Source organism: Anopheles marshallii, chromosome 3 (genome assembly GCF_943734725.1).
Source record: "Anopheles marshallii chromosome 3, idAnoMarsDA_429_01, whole genome shotgun sequence".
NCBI lineage: Eukaryota > Metazoa > Arthropoda > Insecta > Diptera > Culicidae > Anopheles > Anopheles marshallii.
The window spans coordinates 34180485-34204458 of NC_071327.1; the positions used below are offsets into that span (position 1 = coordinate 34180485).

The 23974-nt window shown below is 46.8% G+C and overlaps 1 protein-coding gene across 1 annotated transcript; it reads right to left on the bottom strand.

Moving 5' to 3' along the window:
* Nucleotides 1-921: 921 nt before the first annotated feature.
* On the bottom strand, nt 922-21946 carry LOC128713656 (protein wingless). Its single transcript, XM_053808519.1, has 5 exons — nt 21843-21946; nt 13724-13986; nt 3559-3857; nt 1370-1683; nt 922-1228 (listed from the first exon to the last, which is right to left on the bottom strand). Exons 1-5 carry the CDS (start codon nt 21944-21946, stop codon nt 922-924), a joined length of 1287 nt encoding a protein of 428 aa, XP_053664494.1.
* Between the last annotated feature and the right edge of the window lie 2028 nt (nt 21947-23974).

The window sequence follows — 23974 nt, forward strand, 5'->3', positions numbered from 1 at the left end:
TCCTGTAACCTTATGCCATAGCTCTTTATAGTCTGTTAATTTTGTATACAACAAAAACAACCAAGAGTTCCTCTCTTACCGGTTTCCATTCCAATTAGGCTTTTGCTTCTTCTTTCGCTAGTTGTCAATCGTACGTATTTTTGTGGTTTTGTTGTGATTTTTGGTAATCAATTTAGTTACTTTTGTGGGAAAATAATGTCTAAACAGAGGCACAGATAAAGCTGCAACCAGCACCAAACATAAACGTTGTCGGTTACACTTCACTGTGTTGGTAAGTTTTTGTATTGCAAAAAGTAGCAACCAAAGCCGGTTAGACGGGTAAAATCGTATAAAATTAAATGATAAAAATAAAAGTTAAAAAATAAAACTCCTATTTACAAATAGTGCCCTTCGTCGGCGAATACCTCACGGTCACGAATTCTGAGCTCCACATTGCTCGGTGCTCGAAATATCGATCAGTGTCTATCGAACCCACGAAAGGTGATTGGGATTTCATCGAAAGCGAGGGAGCGATACGTTTCCTCTTGTTTTTGTTTCTATATCTCTTTATACACCGATATATCCCAACCTCGTCCCACTGTGCCAGGCGACAGTCCAGTGGCTTCCCCGTTTTCGTTTGTTCTTGAATAGCAAGCGCGATGAGATTATTAATCCCGCGTCAGCGCAACATTCCATTCCCCTCCATCAACGACATCAGCGTCGCCATCATCCATTATACAAGTTTCAAAAACAAAAGTCGAATATTTAAGATAAGAAAGACGGCACGGTCGGAAAGAACGCCAGACATTGCTTCGTACCCACTCGAACTTCAGGGCGACGGGTGAGCGAGCTGGCAGCGACTTGGATGATTCACCATTTCGATTACGGAAGGACACGACACGGAGATGGGACAGAAAACGGGAGCCATGCACTGTGACATCCTTAATTACACGTGTGGATGACCTTTTTCGCCCGGCAGAGCTTACACTTTACCTCGCAGCACCAATGGAAGGTGCATGAGCAGCGTTCCACCACCGTCACTTCCTGCCTCCGGAAGCCCCGGCCGCAGCACATCAGATCACAACCGTCCACACCGATCGAGGTGTCGTTGCACTGACGCCCGTGCGTACCCTGGATACCGAGCCGTGGATTACGCTCGCAGAATCCGGGCGATGGTTCGAGATACACGAGATCCTTCGTGCCTGGTGGTTTGTGTTCGGGGTTGTACGGTTTCAGCTGGAAGTTGTACCTATTGCAGACAGAACGACAAGACGAAGAAGGGAAACGGTTACAATTCATCATACTTAAGTGACGGGCGAAATTCGCTCCAAATTTCCACAAACCTCTCAAAAGCGGTAAAGAAAATCTCACTCCCCAGAACCCAACTTACCGATTAACTCGCTTCTGCTGGTGACCGCGGGCATGAAACGAATTGCCCAGCACACTGTTTGGGTTCGAACCGCCAACGCTGTTCATGTTCGTCTTGAGATTGTTCGAACCGGCTCGATTGGTGAGCGTGTTCTCGTTCACGCTAGTGCTGCGCAAGCTGTTGCTGACCATGACGCGCGATGCACCGTCGAACCGATCCTTCAGGATGTCACCGATCGTCCGGAAGCTGTTCAGCCGCATCCAGCACGTTTTCATCGTGCAGGAGCCGGACATACCGTGGCATTTGCATTCCTGTCGCATTTCCGCCTGTACATGCTGTAAATAGCCAGAGAGACAATAAACATCCAATGTGTTAAAAGCTGTCACGTGCTTTGCATTGAAATAGGTATACATGTATATATATGAATATATATATTTTCCCCCATTCGATCGTATAAGCTAATCCCGCTAATAGGTGTTTGTGAATTTACAATCAAATAAAAATTCATCCATGATGCATCGATGTCTCGCACGATTTATCGTCACATTTAAGACCCATTCGTTTCATTCGCTATTCAAACAAAATGCAATAAAAATCAATTAACCACCGTACGCTCGTATGCGTTTCGAGCCAAAGCGATGTCTCAACCAACAACTCTCGTCTTCTGCCCGTGATAGGACAGAAAAAGATCGTGTCAAAAGAACCAGACGGCAGGAGTGGCAGCTTCACTGTCCATTTGCGTTAAGAGCTTCGATTTGCTAATCCTGTTCGAGTCGGAACCTCTCAATTCACCGTGCGGGACATACGATGCACAGCTCCCCGATCGAGTCATCAAATTTAATTATCAACTCTCGCACTCTGGGAATGCTTAAAGCAAAAAACTTCTTTTCTGGAATTCGGATGCTCTTCTTGTGTGAATCATCGTTGGTAATATAAAAAAAAACACAGAAACCCAACCTTCTAAACACTAAAGCAAAACGGATCCGTGGAGGAAGCACAAATAATATGTCACTTAATTACAATCACCACGAATTAATAACATTCATAAATGAATTCATTCCAGTTTTATCAGCTGTCAACAGTTTAATGCATGCGCTTTTTTACAAACAAAAAAATCCTGCATGCAGTCATCGACGGGGAGCGAATTGATTTTGCTTTTGTAAGATTTTTTTTCTTTTAGATGGAAGAAGCCTCCACGAAGCGTACGATCACGCAATCAGAGAAATACTATAAAACTGAACAGCATAAAAAAAAACACACATACAACGCAAAAGCAAGGCAGAAAACAGAACCCTCTTGCTAACTCAGCCTCCTTGCAGTCCAAGCTCGCAGAAAGGGATTAAAACATTTATTAATGAAATTGATCGCATCAGGGTGGATGGAGCAGAAAAAGCACGGAAAGTGGAGGGAGTACTGATCGGCGAGGAATCGAAAGTCCGTCCGTGGCGATTATTGGCGAACCGTTTCGCGTTGGATGTCGCGTGAGATCGTGCGATCGTATCATAGGAAGCCCCGAAGGAGGCATTTTGTGTTTTTTAAGCGATTGAGAGCAAAAAAAACGATCGCAATGTATCTCCCTCTCTCTCCGGTCAAACGGTGAACAACATTAAGCCCCCGTGACCACGATCGAACCGCGCCACTACGACGGTGGCAAACGGGCGACTGGACGGGCAGAAAGGATATAAATAAATTTTATTTATTTGATTTTTACCCGTTCAGCCTCACCCATCCCAGTGGGGAGATTACCGCCCCGGAACCTGAACTGACTGTTGTGTTTTTCACCCTCTCTATCAGTGGTGTAATAATGGAGGGAAAAATAATAAAATAAAACGCTTATGAAATCGTTTTAGCGAAGGCCACACGAACAGCCGGCAGTCATGAAGGACCCCCCTGGTATGGGATTGGAGTACGTACACGCTAAACGCCGTACCATTGCAACCATCATCCCCGTGGTAAACGGGGGGTTCCACTTGTGTGGCAACATTTACCCCTCCGTCCGCATCGCCACAACCCCTCACACCAACTGCCGTTGTGGAGTGGCGAAATTATCGAAAAGGGTCACGCTTTCGAGCGGAACCTATCGAACCAATCGATTGATCGAACGAATCGAAACCGTACACATGTTTATGATTACTATGGGCAAAGCTTATCCCTGATTGATCACACACACACACACACACTCAATAAAATAAAAATAACGCAACACTTACCGCTCGGCCAGCCTCGTTGTTGTGGAGATTCATCTTTTCGCGCAACGTCCGGCCACGCTCGCCCGTATCGACAAAGTCGCGGGAAAACTTGAACCCGAATCCGATGTTGTCACTGCAGCCACCCCACTCCCAGTCACCGACGCCCGCTACCGTACCAATGTTGCTCATCTGCGGTTCGCGGTTCTGATGCGAGTAGTCGCAAGTGCATGATTCGATCGAACCTTCACTGCACGCCCGTGCCACACTGTGCGTTACTGCTGCGCTGGTAATCGCGTAGATAAATGCCGTTTCACGACAACCTGTTGAGAAAGAAGGGGAGGGAAACAAGAGGATCAGTAAAGTGACACATTTTCCCTACATCTCCTAAGGTTACAGTTTTGGAAAGTGACATAGAACAACAGCTCTTTAAACGAGAGAGAGAGAGAGCGACAATGGTCAAGAATCAATTGAAACTCAACTCTGTGTACTTCACATTTGCAGTCAACGTTTCGAATGTTCCTCGAACGAGCGAGAGAGTGGTGCGATTAAAATAAATTAAATCGTTTTGTAATCCTGCTTACGGCCGCAGCGTCTAATCATGACCCGTAAGCCGAAGGCCTCCGGAAAGCGTAAGACGCAAGAGTGTATCCCTTTGCTGGAATCCCTGGTGCAAGATCAGCGAGGCAAAGCGTGCCAGAAACCTATCCCTGCCAGACCATAGCCATTCAGTTATGAGCCCCAGAAGAAGAAGATTGACGAAGCTTAGCTATTAGAATACGGATAAACACCCGGTTTTTGAAGAAGGTTCGAAGCATTTCGGGGGCTTTAATTTCATCCAATCGGATGCTGTTGGAAAGTGTTTGTTCCTCGCTAACAAATCTTCTAGAATTCCTCTCGCACTGTAATCACTTCGGGGTGTGTGGAAGGGTCACTCTTGGAGCGAACAACATGAATCGCGTTGACTTAAGCGATAACCTAAGCAACAGGTACAGTGTAAATGCGGATGGCTTGAAATGGGAACTTTTCGTCACAAAGAGCTACAAGCGTCCGTTCGATGCATCCAACAAGAGTAGTGTAGAAGAAAGGTTCAGAGCTCACATCAAAAATAGTTCCATTCGTTTCAGTTGTTGTGGTCAGAAGAATTATTTAACTGTCCGTTAACTTAACCGTTCCAAAGATATCCGAAACGAACACGGAGTTTCTCGCGTCGTCGAAATCGATTGCGCCAAACCGAGGATACGGTAAGGCTGGAACTGATTCGGAATATGGCACTTGTTTGTTCGTTCCCGGTTGGTCCGGGAGTCATCTTCGCCAAAGATACGAAAGGTCTGTAACCGGTACATTTAGTACCAATTTTCCAGGGCCAATTTCACACCTTCACACCTATGGCAGCACTGCACTGCAGAGGGTGGTAACCGTGCAGGACGTTGCCGATGATCATCTCTGCTAAACGTTTGCGATCCGCTCGGTCACAACAGCGCGCACTGGGTTGTCCTAAACTCAAACTCCCCGAGGATGGGCCCAGACGGGATGATGGAAAGTCTGCTCGCAATCATCAATCATCATAAAGCTCCAGTCGAGTGGGCCCTTCAAGGAGTAGTGTGGCGTGCTGAATGAGGATCAAACTCAGGCAAGGCTATAATGGCCCTGTCTGTCCTGCTGCCGCTCTTCCAATGTCCAATGATCCTACGTAACTGCATGAGAAGCAGCATGTGTCAATGGACGGGCTGAACCAAGACACATCTGGAAGAATTTCGGTGACCTCGAGCCGGACATCCAACCGGGGGATGCAAAAACGCACCTCCGGAAGAAACCATCGCTCAGGTAGAGAGATATACCCGAAAAAACAGGTCTGGTAGCAATTGATTTGTCAAATGTTACGCTTCATCTCTATCCATCATCTCCGTTCGGCCCTGAACTCTGTTGCAGTCTCCCAGGGGGTTTAGAATCGAATCGAATCCTGTGCGCATTGGAGTGTTGGGCAGAAAGTTGTTCGATCGCAAGATTCAATTCACTGACAAAAAAGACACACAAAAGAAGCGTAACAACTTACCAAGGACACGTCAACAGTTTGCTATCGATAACGAGCCGGTCGGATGGAACAAAAGAACATCGTACAGCCATTCCACTGAGGTTCGCCGCAAAATGGTACATCATTTCAATTGTCTACGCACCAAGCGTTTGGGTGTTGATGGTTATGAAGGCGGTGTGTGTAACGCAAGGTTACAGGCCCCGTTGGAGAAGGTTGATGGTTTTACGAGCCCATCATTAGTGAGCCACAAAGTTGCCAACGTGCCATAAACAGTACCTATGATCACTGCACAGAAACCACTCCTTACGACGCTAACCAGGCCACAGCGTAATGGGGTTTCTATTGCGCCTCGAAAGTACAAATCTGTGTGTGTATATTTCAACTTTGGCTTTGTTTGGAAGACTATTTCACACCTCTCCATAGCGATATCGGTGCACTTTGAGGCAACTGAATGTTAAAAAGCTGGAAAAATCGAAGATAACACGTCGAAGTGTGTTGGGCTTTGTAACGAACAAACTCAGCATGTTGTTCTGTTGTGACTTTAATTACCTTTATCGATCAATTGCTCACGTAGAGACGTGTAACACACTAAGTGATAATAACACTTTCAACCGTAACAATGCGCACCAATGACAAATATTTCTGGAATGTTGTCATACGGAAAAATAGACGCAAATGCGCTCGTTGTCTACCGGCACTAATTTGTGACAATTCATTTGTCATATCAACTGACACGATTGCGCACCAGACGGACTTCTGTCTGCGGTATAAAAGCGGCTTCCATTCCGGTCCGCTCCCGGACTCTTGGTTTATGAGGTATCGTTTCTATCTACGTATCTTTCTCCCGATAGGTAATTGTACACCCGCCAAAAAGCCTAAAAACCTGTGGCAGCTCAGCTTCCAACATCGAAGCGGATTATTTTCCACCGAATGTCGTTTGTCACCGCTCACTGGCCGGACGGTTGACGAGTGGTTTGGGTTCGGGACCGAAGCCAGTTTCTAACCCGAACTAACACCGAAAGTACCCTCCAAAAAGATGACAGGCCGAGTTTCGAGTGTGTATCGTTCAAGAATGCGTGCCTGTGCGTCAGTGATTGATCGGTTATTAATTGATTTATTAGGGATTGAGCGTTTGATCGGGAAGTTGACGAGTTTTCGATGAACTGCACGAAGAAGACGAACGGATTACTTGCGTCCCTAGCGGTACTTGGACGGTGTCCTAAACGGTACCCACCGCTACCAAACAGTCAACGCTTGCACCGGGATCGATCGACTTTATTTATTGGATTAAGACATTAGACCCTATCGCCAGGTGAGAGAAACGGTTCGTGGACAACGGTGGCCCCAGTGGTTGATCGTGATAGGGAACATGTCCAATCCAACTTCCCCCCTGTTTTGGACCGCAATCCATCATCGACATTCCCGGGGGTCATCAACTCGCGATCGCGATCCAATCGCTTACTTAATGAATAAATTAACTCTGCATAATCACCTCGGACATCATCTCGATCAGGTTTCTTCCTTTCCCGTTCGCAACGGTTGCCATCGATCGGAGTCGCCCCGATTTCGATCACTGGTATGATTCCAGATCCGATAAAGTGGAGCATAATGCGTATCGTTAGTCTGTATTTCAATCAAATCCAATACTGTCGGTTATATGGAATCGAAACAATATCCTCTCAGGAAAGGCAACAACAAAAAACCTTTCAATCTTTTCATACTTCGTGGCTGCCAGCCAGGCAGCCTGCCAGCCTTTACTGTCTGTCCATTCCACTACCCTTACGCTTACGTTCTGATATGCAAACGGGCTCATTTTATTGCTCCTATATGGAATCAAAATATTTTCATCTCTTAAGTCACACAAAACGATTGAGCTTCGTTCGTTCCCTGCATGTCAAAGTTTTTTTTATCCTTCCTTTAAACTCGATTATATCGTACCCGTTCCATGTTATTGTCCCCAACCCATCTCTCTTCTTTTCCTCCCGTCCGTAGCACACAGAGCCCTTTTCTCAATGCTGTCTAGGTTGTTTTCGCACAATTCAATAATTGCCGGGTTCGTCGCTGCAGCGCCCATTGAGTATTTTCGTTGCACACGCGGTACCACCAACTGTCCAATCGGTGGTACGTAACGAGAGCAGATAAACAACAAACAAAAACTACCTCTCGGTTACAATACGAATTCGGGGTGACAGGTGAGGAGGTAAATCAAAATCAAAAAAGGAAGCAAAATTTGTATGCCCTCGCAGTGGGATCCGACATGCGCAAGAGGAAATCCGGTCGAAATGTTGTCTCATGTGTCTGGTACGGTTAAATGTATGTTTGCTTTGTTTTCATCATCTTCATCTTCCGCGCTCGATTTCTTCGCCTTTCCGATTTCGTTTTCATCTCGAAGGCCAAAAACCGCGCATTGGCAATCACACAATGGCTGTTTCGGGAGCCCAAAATATAATAATGAAAGGGTTTCAGTTCCGATCGCATCAAGCCGCGCGGGCACAAGCAACACACAGAAGAAAAAAAAACACACACACGCACACGGGAACCCAAAACTCCACAAACAATTAGTTTAATGGTTCAATTTGGGCGTTACGTTTGAGTTTTGTGTTCGCAGCCCAGTATTGCACCGAATCTCAGCCGGGGTTTCATTCATACTTTTGCTCAGTTGCTGTCGTCGGCTGTTGAGAGACACATAATAATTTTGCAGGCTATTTATGGATGAATCACAATTTTCGGCTACAGACTTTGGTTCTTTTGTTGTGCTTTTATTTATTTCCTCATTCCTTCATGCTTACATCCTGAGATCGTTTCCGTTGTTAAGAAGACATCGTCAAATTAGAAGGTCCAGGTGCCTGATATTCCTATCAGTTGCACCCATTTGCATATTGTAGGGTATCGCAGTTTCGTAGGAATAATGAATTCAATAGACAACAGGTTCTCTTTTTATGTGTGGTCAAAAGAAAATGTTTAGCAGTAGTTTTTTTTTTATTTCATGATTGCAGTGCACCAAGCTAACCTAATTCATCGAAGGAACCACATGGAAAAAAACATACACACACGAATGATCTTTCGAATGAAACATTAATCATGGTCATTGTCTAATTTTTGGCAAAATGTTACCCAATTCTGAGGGTCCTTCAATTTAATCCAAAAACAAAACCCCTCGGAATTCCTCATTGCGGAGCGATGTTAATTATTGGCGAGGTATTAAGGTCTACCGATGGGATACGATCGATACGGAAATTATCTCTCTGGCAATTTGTGGCAAATTTTTTGTATGCTAAAATTACCGACCACCGGCTCAACAACCCCGTACCGAAATTGTTTTGCAGTAGCCGGAGGCGCATATGGTGCACAAATATTTCGTAAAACTGTCCCGGTAGAATATTTTATCGCTTCCTTCCAGCAACCGTGGTATGTCTCGAAACTGGAATCGTCAGAACCGTTTTGCCTAAACTAGGAAAGGTTTCTGGGTTTGGCGTAGCATGAAGGAGACAAAGAAAAAACAACTGTTGAGTTCCAAACGAAAACAACCAAGAGACAATGCTCCGTGACCAACCGAGAGTCCCTTTTTGTTGAGACCACCAGCTTCCAAGTACATTTCGCTGCACGGCTGCTAAAGCTTTGCGATATACTTCTCCCTCTCTATCTCTCACATACACACACCCTTCATCCTTCTGGTCGCCTGATTTATGGAGCGTATAAAATCTTTTATTAATATATATCGCTACGGTTTAACATGGTTCCGTTCGGATCTTCGGGTAGGTTTGCGAAGCGATCGAGCTTTTGCCACACTCGCAACCGTACCGGATCCACTCATGACCATTTTCTCATGGTCCCTATCTGAACACCCTCGGGGAAAAACTTCCCTGCGTGAACGTAACGCTGTTTACACGGGTTGTTATGCGTCCTGCTGAAGCGATTTGTTAGACTATTAGACCTCATCTACTCTAAAAGGCTGCTGGAAAAACATACAACAGCAGAAGGAGAAAAGAAGCAGCGGGAACCAAAAAAACGCACCATTAGACAACACCAAACGTGGGCTCTGCTTTTCTGCAATCGCCTTACTATTTTTAACATACCAAATCCCTTCAAACATCCAGCTAACGAAAGGCACAGCGCCGTGCTGCCTCCGGATTTCATCTTAGCCTTTATGGGGCCGGTGTTATAAAAATAAAACTGTCATCATCACCATCATCAGCCGCCGTCGGATCGGGTCGATCGTAAAATCGGCACCGGTTGCGGCCGGTCACTAGTCGCCTGCAGACATCAGCAGACGGTGTCGAGAAAATAGGCGAACAGAAACCCCTCTAAAGCCACCCGCTAGAAGTTTTAGCGTTCCAAGTTACAATAACGAGACAACTCCGCGCGAAAGCCACGGTGGGTGCTGCCGGGAAGCTATCGGAAATTCGAAAAGTGTGACAAGATTTATAGCGTTTAATTGCTTCGGGTATATGGGAGGGCTTTCGGTAATAAAGTTGTTGAGCGGGCATTGTATCGGCACATCTTTCCAATCCCTCCAAACCTGCGAAGATGTGCCGCCGTTATCGGGGGTTATACACACGTGCGACGGAGCACAGAGCAAAAGAAAGACCGCTCGTACTTATATGGGCCCTAATTTGCGGTCAATTAAGAGCAGTGCCGCTGCGGAGTACGCCCGTGTCGGCCAGTCGGCAGTTGGGCAAACTATAAAAACCCCATTTTTGCGATAAACAAATCGAAGTGTAGAGATAAAATTGCGATAAAGATGAATTTTATTCTCACGGTACGCACACGTTCGTTGGGAAACGGGAATCAGATCAGAAATGGAGCCGGTTCAAGAAAACCCGAGAACCGGAGTAGATCGATAAGTGCCACCGGGCATCGGGCAAGACCACCATCGAGGGTGGCTGTTAGACCAAAGTACCAAAGTCTTAATCCTTCGACCTCTTCGGCATTCAAGTCTCGCTCAAGTGCCTATAAACAGGGCGAATCTCTCGCCGGGACCCACTGGACAAAATCCATTTGCCCATTACGCCCCAACCATCGGTCAAACATCCAACCCCAACTAATGAATGAAGGGTATTGTTTTCAGTGCTGTTCGCGCCGATCAAACCCGCGCATATTTGTGTTTGACCAACTCCTATTTGCCACCGGTCACACTTGAGCAACAACTGACGGTAGCCGCTGCCAGTTACGTTTTTTTCTGCCTTCAGCTCCATGAACACATACTCGATACACGGTGACGCAAAAGACCAAACAACAAACACGCGATCGCGAGAAAACTCGATCAGTTGGGTCCGTTGTTCCCAGCCAGCCCATTGGAAAAGACAACTTGAGTGTGAGTGGCCACCCACTTGCTGCTGCTGACGCTGCTGCTGCTGGGCAACAAACGCGTTCGCCCGCGAGCCTATGGTTTGTTGTTAATGGAGAAAACAAACAGCCTGTCAAACGGTCGGCACACACGGTGGGAAAGCTCGATACTTCACACGAAACACACAAGCACAGGATCGTGCCGAGTATTGGTAATGTGCGCTACTCGATGATATGTGGTAACATTTGTAACAAGTTTTTTTGCTCTCTTTTCTAAAGCACATAAGTATATTTAAACGCTCCTGAGTAAACCCAGTTATGAAATGGGACTCGAGATGAAGTTATTGGATTTTCCTCGCTGCAGAGCGGAAAATTCCTTTCGCGAATGTAACGAAGGGAAGCGTTATTAATTGTGAACTCATTCTCTCAATTAATAACACGGGAGGTTAATCAATAAAGAACCTTTCCCCTTCACCAACCCGCGGTATCCTTTCCACCCGTTCGGACCGATCTGAGATAGTAAATTGCCATTAATTTTCCTGCAATTATTATAATTTATCGCTCTCGCCCACCTCACAGGCTACGCACCACAGGATGATCACACACGCACACAGCCCAACATCACCATCACTAAGAGATGAAAATAAGGAAGCATAAAAGAACAGTACACCTTCTTCCGCTTTTCCGTACCCGACAAAAGAAAATAAAACGGAAAACGGGGGCCCCGTTTAAACGCTGCAATGCCGCTCGCGCACTAAAACTGCACCCAGATGCGGCCCAAAAGGGAAATCGCGCGATGAACCACGCCGCAGCTATCGCGAGTGCATTAATTATTGATAGCGGGAGCTGCAGTAAAAATGCTAATGGATTGCCACCGGGAGGCAAAAGCGAGCGATGAATAATGACTTAATTTCTTCTGCCACCGCCACACTGGGCACACACACACATACACACCACTCCTAGTTGCTTCGGTGTGGCGTGAAGCGCACTTTCTCCACACATCAATTACGGGATGTGGATCGACAACAAGACGGGCTACACGAAACGGTGGTAGCGAGTGACGATGGTGATAGAATTAAAATCGTTTGGCCCGCGGGATACGACGCGATGTTGATGAGACAGTGGTCGTCGGGTCTTTATATCACTTCGTCTTCTTCGTCTGCCCAGCCGTCGGCATGGAAGATCGATGGAGTTATGTTGTAAAAAGGAGACATTTTCATTAAGCGTGAGCACAAGCCACACAATGTGCGGGACATCTTCTGGCTGTTGCACTTCGAATCAACTGGAACCGGGAACTAGGGATGTTTTGTGAAACAGGCTACGAGTATGTGATGTGTTTGAAGGAAACTTTAGCAAAGATTACCCAAACCCCTCTGTTACCTGGTAGCGTAGAAGGATGCATCCCGCAGCGACTGACGACAGGTCAATGAGTCGATTAGTTCCCACATGTCGTTTGTCATGTGATGTTGTTTTTTTTTTCCTCTCTCGCTCTCTTGGAGGATTTCTTCTTAAAAGAGATAAAGACCCGACCCCTGACTGTGCAAAAACTCCTGGCGTTAGGCAATCCGATCGTCAAATCTTCATGTTTTTTGTTGTTCCATCTGGTTGTGTGGTCTCCGGGATACATCTTTTTATATAGCTCAACATCAAACGTTTTTCAAAACACATTTGTGAAATCACTGCTACAATTTCAAACCGTTGCGCTCAATCATTATCAATCGCCTGCAGGCGTGTCCTTTTTTATCTTCTTTCTTTCCAATTTCTCCTATTCAGACGGTTGTAAAGGACACCGCAACAATGTTGCAGCCTGCAACTGAACACCGTTTACCGCCAAAGTAGCCTCCGGCGTGATGCCATCGCTTGTCGGACTTGCAACGGCCACGAACACGAAGAACCGTCGGATAGCCCCGGGCAACAGCGGCGTAAACCTTTGTGCTGGTTGCGGAAAATCAACACCTCTGATGAAAGGAAACACAACTTTGGGCAACCAGAATCGATGGAAAATGGTCCAAATTCTATGCGCACGATTAATGCGAAAGCATTTGTGACAAATGCCCTCCGGATTACATGAAGAACGCAACGATAAACATACGAGGGATACCCGACTGATGGCAACTCAAGTGGCTTATTGCGACCATTATTGGGTTTCGGGGTTGGGATTTTGCCGAGTGTTGGAAATATGAAGACATTTAGCAACAACAGAACAGATGTAACCATTTGTCAGTTTGCTTTCTTTTCACTTTTGAAGCAAACAACAACAACACACATGCGACAGGAAATCCCAAAGGTCGTCCACAGCAATCCCGGAGGTGCTCCATCCGAGTGGTTCTGATCTGTTAACATGAAGGATTAACTGAACAGATCTCATTAATCCGCACGTCTGCTGTTGCATATTTATCCGCCAAACATTGGCACTCACGTTGCTCATCATATTACACACGCACGGCATGGCGAACCAACCCACCAGGCCTACACCATCGTAAACGGCACGTATCTCCGTATGACGTACCGCAATCACAAAAGGGCTTTCCGTACCGCCTTGGGAAGCCGAAACATGAAACCCGCAAACGCACGAGCGCCGCCTTTTACGTGCGTTTGCCGGTTCGGTAGCGCTGCTATCTGACCGGGCAGATCTCGTTTAAATTTCATGGTACAGAAGAAAAAAAACTGGAACTGCGTGGGACGACATACACTGCGCACAGTTCCTTTAGGTATCCGCGCGTCCATAAACCAAAAACCACCTCCGCGCAAACAGACGCGCGCGGTCGGGAAGCGCTCACCGGAATAGTAATTAAGCTGGTATCCACCTACGCGGGTGTTAAAACACCGTCGAGCCTCTCTCCAAACTTCTCTCCGCTCATCACTTACCCCGCTCAACGATCTTGCCGAAGAGGTTCTTGCCGCGCAGGAAGTTCCGGGTCGAGCAGTTCCAGCGACGCGTCCGGAACTGGTGTTGACATTCGTTGATTGCCAGATTTGCGCCCTTGGCGATCGCAGCCAAAACTCCGACATGTTCCCTTGCCAGCCGGCGTTGTTTGCGTCGCAGCGTCGCATGGATGGCCGGATCGAGATACGTCATGCCGGGTGCTAACGGTGAAATGTTGTTCGGTTCACCCGCCTTTGCGATGCCCCTGTGGAAAAAATTGGGAAACACAGATAAGAAGGAAACGAATTAGTGACATTGGGTTTTCACCGCCGAGAATTTCACTTTCAGCTCAACTTTCTCTTGAGAGCGTACACTAACCACAACATTGAATTTAGACACTTGGTGACCTTAAATTTCCCGACCAAAATTCACCAAAATGTACACACGTGGTGTACAGAAGACAACTCAATCACCAAGGCGTTAATGCATTGGACAAACAACAGATGCTGGTGTTGACCCATTCAGTAGGAAAACCCCAAAACTTTACTATTTCACCGTACGAAGAATGCTGTCAAGGTGACATATCGACGTAGACAGTGTGTCGTTGCAGCGGGTGAGGAAATTCCATCCCAGAACTGTTTTACCGTAAACTAAAGGACGCTGGAGGACACCTCAACTATATAGGAAATTTGTTTTTCTTGGTGAGCTGATTTTTACCCACCCTGTATCTGTTAACCCGTTTCCAAACACTCGAAACACGCACGAACACAAGCGCCATCGAGTTCGCAGTTTGTCGAAAAGAATAAACGACGAAACGAAGCCTGTTTGTTTCACAAGAAATTAGTTGTATCAATATTTGGCGTCCACCATCAAAACCCCATCCTTGCGACTGTCGGGCAACGTAAAATCATCTCCCAGAAAAGTGCCGCAGCGTCACGAAATGCAAATGAGACGAAAAGCCACCTCCCCCAAAGCAAGCAACCACGACTGTTCGCACCACCGGAACGGAGCTCCAGTTCCAGCGCCCCAACTGCTCCTGCGGTAGCTGACGTATGATTAATTGGACAAACAGTCATCATCGGCACCGGCGAAGGTGGTCGAAGGTCTTCGGGTGTTCCCTCTGGGGGGTGCGCACCGGATCAATAGCGATGGTTTGGTGGCGTCGTCACCGTTGTCACCGTGCTGCTACGTGCTTATTGCGTAAGCATAATGCCACGGTTGGCAGTCGGACGGAACCGAAGCTGACCGTGACTGCTGCCGTGGACAAAATGCTGCGTTCCCACGATACTGCCGGCGGCCTGGTCGATTGTGTGCCGCGTTCTGAAGCGTTGGGATCCGAGAAATGTATGCTTTTACACAAATTCGTCATCCCGCTGCGAGGGAAAGTGATGGAAACGGTGAAAGTGATCACTCTGTAGTGGGTTTTAATTGTTTGTATAACGAAAGATTTTAACGCTAGAAATAAATCAAGCGACGAACCCGTTTTGCAAGTGGAATTGATAGCGTAATATTATCGAGGTAATTCATCAAAGCAGATTTGCGAACAATTTCGTGCAGTTTGCTTGCAAAAGCAAAACACAAAAACATATCCGAATGATTCATGATAAGCAGACAACCGAACATTCTTGAAGGCAAACAAAAACAAAAACCGGGACGTGCGAGTCCATGCATCGTTCGCACCGATCGTCTCTGTTTAGTCTGGATGTTTCCGCTGCCAAGCTGCGTACAGTGTGTCAGAAGTGTCAGACAAACATTTTCGGGAGTTGTCCGCCCGTTCGTCCATTTATCGCACCGTCGATTGCCGAAACGTGACTGAGGGCTTTAGTTGTTTGCGCTTGCGTTGGTCAGCAGTAGTACGGACGATCATAAAACTGCGATCGAAAACCTGTCACATACAGATACACATACACGGTCGAACATTCCAACACGTCAACCACGAGGTGCAGCATCCTCAACCACCCTGTATTTAAACAAAAAAAAAACAATATCCTTTTGCCCATTGCCCATTCTTACATAATGGACACCGTTCCGTTGTAACATAAATTAGCTTGTCTTGGAACGCGGAACGAGAATGGAACGCGTTACGAATGCGCGCATCGATCGAGTTTTTGTTGCACAAATGCACTTGCGTGTGTGTCTGCACTTCCAGCTATGTCTATGTCGGATATCTTCAAGACGCAGTATCGCACACACGAAAAGCATCCACCAAAAAAGAATCTTGTTGACGGGAGACTTTCCTGACGTTGGTTTGTTCTCGTGCCCCAAAACGCCCAGCGAAGAAACACCCAAGTGCCACCGAGGAATGACGGAAATGAAGGATCGATATCATCACACGCACGCAAGACGCGAATGCATCGAATGCAGCCGTCAGGAGACTATGGGCGTGTTGGCAGGCCATCATACATCACCCGAGACGACACTGTCGCCAGTGGCGACCTTACCGGGTGTGTGAGAATCAAACCGCAACACCATCCGAACCGTCGCCACTATCAATCCCGATCACCGCAATAACCCTCTCCCTCGGTATCCCTCCCTGCCCAAGTCATCGAGTTCTTGGGACGTGCCGCCGGCTTGACGTACGCTCACAATTTATGATGCGTGCCGGATACGGACGATTTTGATGCGTTATTTATTGAGTCTTGATCTTGATCGGTAAGGAATCGCCGCTATGGGGCTAACATTGAAATTGCGAAACGGCACGAAAACGGACAGAAGTTTGTTCCTGGTGCTTGTCACAAGCACGGCAGCCACTTTCATCACTTTCCAATCGTGCATTGCTCTCTCTCCCTCTCAACCAATTGGTATGTCCTTTTTCGGTAACTGGATAAGCGCCGGTACTCAGCATGGCTCAGACAGACACGCTTCAAATGGAGTTTTTGTTTTTGTGCTATATGTCATCTACCTTTAAAGCAATACTAGGCGCTTGCCACTTTAAAACACTTAATAAACATAAACGATCGCTAAACCGTCGCCAAAGGTGCTTCTTTTATATCCATCTTTAACAGTTACGCTGACGGCTCCAGCGCGTCCGTATCGTATCGAGACCTCGGGACGGGTAACTGTTATGGAAAAACCACTTTGTCGCGTATTACGAACCAAACGGCGATGGTTTCGTTCCATGCTGGAAACGTTCTTTTATTTCTTCCGAATGAATAAACCCGGTCTGATGATGCTCCAAGTTCTGCACGATATCAGTGGAGAAAATCGAGTAGATCACATTGCCAGCGAGGAATGTGGCGTTTGTCCAGACGGAACGGACTCGTGAAAAAAGGGTTGGCGCTGAAAAAACAGCCCTACTTCTGCACCACTGCGTCTTGCGGTTATCAAATTACCTATTGCCAGCTCGATTTAACCGCACAACTCCAACGCGAATGGAGTTCCGTCCCAGTTCGCGACACCTCGACACACGCCAGATTGCGGTTTTCCACCCGTGTCGGAATTCAGGTTAAATTAAAAGCGTCGATTGATTGAACAGAACAGGGTTGTAAAATGGTTGATAAACTGGTGGTACTATGCGTGCGCCTTTTAGCGTGAGTGGTTAATCGAAAAACTAATTATCGGAAACCACCCCATCAAGCAAAAAAAAAAAAACGGCCATAAGGGGAAGCAATAAACAAGCACCTCATAAATATACAGCCCAACGCAAAACGGGCTGCGTGTGAGGTCCATAAATTGCAACTTTCCACCACCAGGTTGCGACAGGGAGATTGCATAAAACATCAATACACTACCCACCCCTGTCAGTCCCGACCCCACGTATTCACTCCCCACGTTTGCAAGATTAAGGAAATTGTTTCCCTCATTTGTCAAATACCTGCCACACGGCCACACCGGCCCTTAATCGAGTAATGCAAACGATATTTCATCAAATAATTAATGATAATTCAAGTGACAACGAGAGCACACGAGGGGAGGAAAAAATGCACACCACCGCTTCATCGGGCGGGACAGATCCTGCGACGCCACCATTCTCGTCCTTGTAGCCGAACAAAAACAGGGAAAAAAACACATTGCAATGGAGAAGCGAACTCAGAACAGATGATCATCAATCGATCGCCCCACCGTGGTGGAATAATTACCCCCGGCGTGTCGTGCCGAGCCGGGGTGGCCTCAGCCATCGAATAGAGTTGCACGTACCACGCGAGCGCGCGCGAACCACAACCCCGCCCGAGGAGAGCTATGGCAGCTCGCGCAAGATAGCATCGCGTCTGCAAACCAGGTGCCACCAGCCTCCGTGTGGAATGGGAAGCTAAATTAATTTATCAAAAAGAATAAATTCCCATTCGCAAACTCTACGCCTAGAATTCCGAGCGCCGTCCGTGACGGATTGATCGGAGTGCGTTCGGTGAGGTTTGGGGCAGCAAAGCACTGCCGCCATCCTCCGGTTCCTGCCACAATCCGTCACTATTAATCACTTCGGTAATCATTTTTCATACAAAACACACCGAGCGCTTGCGTTTCAAGACGAGGAAGAGGCGAAACTTGCAAGAATGCACTGGGTAACCGTGGATAGTGCACCGGTGTGCAGCGGGTGGCCCGGAGTTCATCAGGGTTCCCTGCCTAACGCTCAGTGCGATCGAATGAAAAATGACACTACGGTGTTAATTTGTCATTTATTACGCTATTAACAAACGCTTCGGTTGGAACTCCCGTGGAGTGCGGAGGGGAGTGCAGGAGATGGATGGAACGGAAGTTGTGCATTGCATGCAGCAGCAGCAAGAGCGACGTCCAACCCGTCATCCGGTTGCATCAACCGATGTAACGACCAACATTTCGCAAGGTAGCAACAAAAACCTCGGACCCTGGGAAAAAATGACTTCAGTGCGCATATTTGCAGAAAAGGATGGCGCGGGCCAGAGTATCAACAACAACAACACACAAACAGAACATACAAAACTCCCAACGCTGTTTTGCTCTTGTTCTGTCTGGGGCAGAGCGTTGCGGAACAAGAAGCAGTAAGATTCATGCGTTGAGTGCAGCAGTGCGTTCTCGGCGTCGAAGATGTGTTTTCCCCCCGGGGGTGGGTTGCGTTCTGTGTTGTGGCGGCCGTTAAGCTTCCTTCCGCTTCCTGCACCTGCATCGGAATGTAGCCCAGCCTGCTCAGCCATCCAGGTTCAGCCGGAGTCAGGGACGTTTGAAGCCTTAACCACGTCAAGCGGCGTAATGTTTCGAGTGGAGATTTATGTGCAAAACGATAAGCTCGATTCTGCAGCGTACAGCGCGCGCCTCGATGTTTCGGGGGCGCGCGCGAACACCCATCTGTTGCGGGTGGGGTTTGTCGCTTAATTGCCGTTGAAGTCTTTCATTCCGTGGGTTAAAAGCCCAGCCCGTCTAAAAGCTCTTGCGGGGCCACTCATCAGCGTCGGGAGTTAAATTAAATGCTCGACAAACTTCACTCTCTTTATCTCACTCATTCTCTCTATTTCTCTCTTTCTCTTTTTCTTGCTTCTTTTGGGTAATCCTCGTGAGAAAATTCGTTCCACTCGAACTCGGGAGCTTCGCGGGGCGATGGAATTTGGAATTTCGTTTCGTCGAGGATCAACGCAACTAGTGAAGTCATCGCCTGGTATCCCCGAAAGCTTACGTATTCACACTAAAATCGAAAGGTTTCCATTTCACACCTTCAATACAGAATGCGAATTTCGCACCAACCCAAATTCCCGTCAATAGAACGTGTGGCGTAAGACAAAGGATTACACTCTGCTTAACCAACCGGACTCAAAATTAACGCTGGCGAATGGCTAACGAAATCACTCTCCCTCACGCCCGGTAACGCTGACGGATGGATCGTAATCATGATGCGAAAATTGGACATTTTCGCGCTGGCTGATGCAAATGTATAAATCTTTCGCGATCCCTTCGGCCGATCATCTTTCCCGTTTGCACATGGCCCCAAAAAAGGGAAAGGAATCGTTTCGTTCACACGCTTTATGACGGGTGAGTGCGCTTGCGGGCACACAGGATTACGAGTGATTTGTTTTCCACCCTGTCCCGTTTCTACCCCCCCTGCTGGGGAGCCAGCCGGAGGGTCACAAAATACCCAGGGTGGTGAAATGGACACATACCTTGTCGCAGCCGAAACGCACAAACAAGAAATAAAAAGCCAAACCAGGCAACGGCCAAGCGACGACTCAAACCGATAACGATCAATTTGGGTTAAAAAGAAATCTCCATCTTAATTAAAAGAAAACAAAAAGCGTACGCGGTGCACTGGCAACGGTGAAGCATACCATTGCATTGCGAAACACCGAACAAACAACAACACGTTTGCCAAATGCCCAGTGTGTGAGGGTCTCGCTTGTGTGTCTTTTTTTAACAGTGATGGGGATGTAGAAATCGGATTTAATTTAATTAAAACGGACAGCGTGCAAGCGTAAGGTACACCACACTCCGCGCCTTCAGGACCTTCTACTTGTCTGCCCTGTCCGCCGTCGGACTGGAAATGCATCCAGGCGATGCATACAAATCAATTTCTGTGTTAATTTCTGTCTTTCACTCTCACTGCAAAGGGTGGCGAAGGTAAATATGGGGTGAAACGCGCGAGATAATTTGCATTCGCTTACACCTGTACGCACCGTTCGATGTTGTTGTGAAGCGATCATCGCTAACGGGTGCCCGATTAAAGGCCATTCAATATGGTTAAATAATAAAACTAATTACTAAAATAATTATAATCTACATTTACGATCGTTATTATACTTGTTAATAGGGTTGGATTTTTCTTCTCCTTCTTTATCACTATCTTCACGATCGTCTTTTTACCCCGATCGTTCCCAACAGTGCAGGATGCATTTGCTCATAGTGACAAACATAATGCAAAGTGACAGTGACTTCAACTCGCAGGAAGCAGCAAGCGTGTTGTCACTTGTCACATCGAGAGTGTGAAAAGTGGATATCCATTTCGAGGCCACCGCGGGATAAGGGCACACCTTGGACAGGTTGAACGCGCAACATCGCCGGCCACCACCCTGTAAGTGGGCAAACAATACGAACAAGAACCGATCACAAAGCGAAACGGTTTAAATAACGAATTCCCATGGGCATTCGCATTCCCAGGGACATGGCCAAACCGTGACTCGTAAATGGACCGCTATGAACATGAATCCGTGTCTCGGTTTGTGACAATAAAAAAACTAAAGTCCCCCCTATTAGTGACACCTTTTGCAAAAGGGTAGCGAAAACACGGTAGACTAGTCGTGGTGAGATTACAGAACAGAATATATATAAAGTGTTAAGCCGTGTCCGAAACCGGGCGTCACTTTCAGGGATTTAATCCCAAAAATGGCCCAAACACTTGGCGTTGTATAGGCGCGAATAGTACGCTGGAGCGTTTTCCAAATTCTCACCAAATCAAATAGGCACTGCAAATAGGAAGGCTCGGGGGAAATTAAAAAAAAAGACACACATACCACACCTTTGCCACCAAGATCACTAGACGATCGCGAACGACGGAAAGCCACCATAAAACACTGATATTGAAACCATAAATTTTCTATTAATCATTATCACGCGAGCCGGGCGAGATTATTTCTGCACCCCCGGTGGGAAGGAGGAAAACGACACGAAACCCTCGCATTGGAGCACAAAACCGAGCGATATTTGACTTTTGGCTGGAAGACAACCGTGCACGATACGATGGAGGGGGAGCAGAGTGGAACAGATTACCCAATAAAGACAAAATAGAGACTATGGAAATAAAAAGGCAAATAAATAAATAAACAACCATCCTACAGTCCCGATAATACGGGGTCGAAAAGGCAGCTGGCTATTAAGCGAGCATCGTGGCGTTGCGATGCGAGAGAAACAGGGAATGGGAGTGGGATTCATTTTAGATAAACGTTTTGCCTGCTTTACCTAATGGTACACTTAAGTAGCGGCGATTAGGAAATATTAATTTCCCTCCCTCCCTGCCTAGTGTGGTCACGAGATCAAGGTTTTCTGTTTTCATCTACTTCTCCTATTTTATGGTCCTGTTCTCCCTCATAATGATGTCATCGACATCATCAACATCGTTCCGTCGATGGTTGTTAAACTCATCCACAAGCTCGCCCAAAACATTACAGCAAAGCGGCAAAGCGATCGTTTTGCGCGGGTTAAGTAGTACTGATGCAATTTACTTACCACCACATAGAGCCTCGACCCCGACCGGGCTTGGATTTGCTCTCCACCTCCGCCCAGGCACTAATGGCCATCAGGCACACCATAAACACCGTCACTAGATTCATATTGCGTTTGCCTGCTCGTTTGTTTGCTATCCTCGATATTTTAACTCCAACTTCAACTTATTGGGCACTCTGTTTGGGAGTTCTTGTGCTGCTAGTCAACTGCTCCCGTATTATTTGCGACACGATCCACACTCGATGCCACCTCTCTTCCTCCACCGGGGACTCACACGCACACACAACACACGTGTTCCAAATACCACCTCTGAACTTCACTCGCAACGTGATGGGCTCACAACTTCACCCCTGCAACAGCAAATACAATTGTGCACCAAAAAACTTTGATTGTTGCTAGCAGGCGACTACCGATACCATCAATAGCGAAACCATCAACAACATTTGTATTATCCGCTCGGGCAACCATGTGTCACGATCGCGCACACTGCTCATTATCACTTGTGCTGTGCTGACTCATCGCGCACATTTGTTACGTGCACTTAAAAACGATCCACCCACAGCCACACATACACAGAAACACACACACACTGCGTACGCACAAACACCTCTGTCACGGGGTTCCGGGATCATGCACATCCGAAGGGGCTTACCGGTCCTGCACCATAAACGCAAGGATGCTAACTGCCACGAGCTAGACGCGCTGGTCGAACACACACCGCACCCGGGGACCAGTTCGTGCGCGAGTCACACAAAAAAACCCAAGAAAGAAAGTCCTCCTCCTCCGGGAAAGAGCCCGAACATCAATCACGATCGCGCACACTTATGCTGCTTATGCTGCCTTTGCTGGCAGGGCCGTTGGTGCGAGCGGGACGGCTACCGTTGCCCACCGGCTCACACAAACAAAAACCAAAACGAGAGAAAGAAGGAAAAACAACAACAACCATTCATCCAATACACCGAGCGAGAGCACCGCAAATGGGAACCGCACCGATCGACGCAAAATTGCATACTGAGCTACGGACCTCCGAAAATGAAACTCTTATGCTGGGGCCCTACCTGTTTGCTGTTCCTTGTTTCCGATGCGCTGATGCGCTTCGTTCCGTAAGGTTTTCCGCACAAAATATGACACCTGAAACCAATGCCAAGTTGATCGTTTACATTTTCACCTATTGCGATATTAGTTCTAGTTTGTCAAAAATTCGTCAAGACACCAAAATTGTGCTCCAAAAATTCGGAATTCCTTTAAAATGGCGAGTAACTTCACGAGTGATTCATATTTGGGTTACTTCGATTTGTCCACCGGAACGCATAGTGCTCGCGGTGCCTCTGTGTGCATGGTGAAGAAAGTAGGCGGAGCCAAGATTATTCTCACCGTGTACGAAGAAGCGTGAGAGAGTTCGGGCGGCGGAGAGTAACATATTTTACTCTCACTGTTACCATGGAAACAGTGTTCATTCGAGGTTCATTCACGTTCGAACGAGTGATCAAAGTCTAGAAAATCGCCTTCTTAATATAGGTAAATTTTTCAATAACTAACCACTTCTGGTTATTATTAATATTTCGAATAGAATTTGAATTCCAACTTTCCATTTTTTTTCAATAACGATGTCACTCTATAAGTGATCGGTTAAATCACATCAATAACGAAGCACTCACCAACTTCTCACAAATTGGGAACAGTTTTTCACTCAACTGCGTGATTTTGACTAGTTCTGTTTTGTCGTAATCCATTCCGTCGTTCTGAGCGGTCGTCAACTCACTACTAATCCATGCACGTTGGTATGTCTCATAAGGCTGCTGCTTCGTTTAATGTTGTTTAATGCTGCAGGCTAGCAATCTGCATACGATTATGACGGAGACAACTGTCGGCTAGCGTATGACGTACGTTTTAACTGACGGCTTACCGTGTGCAGTGAACAGTGGAAGGAAGCACCACGCAAAAAGACCATTATTTTATCTGTCGCTTAGCTAGAATCTTATATCTTTACCTATGATGACCTTATAAGGTCTAGGAGTTAAGGTAAAGTACAAGAAAGATTTGTTGTTTTTTAATCTTTATTTTTAACAAACTTACTCTCATTAAACTTGAAATTATTATATTTTTGTTGTACCTGTTGAGCCCAACATCATTTG

Bases quoted from the DNA above. Each gene is read 5' to 3' on its own strand.
- LOC128713656 (XM_053808519.1), bottom strand. From the start codon at position 21,946: ATGAATCTAGTGACGGTGTTTATGGTGTGCCTGATGGCCATTAGTGCC. The intron at 13,987-21,842 runs GTAAGTAAATTG...TTTTTTCCACAG, and splicing joins GGTCGAGGCTCTATGTGGTG to GGGCATCGCAAAGGCGGGTG. The intron at 1,684-3,558 runs GTAAGTGTTGCG...GGCTATTTACAG, and splicing joins ACAACGAGGCTGGCCGAGCG to CATGTACAGGCGGAAATGCG.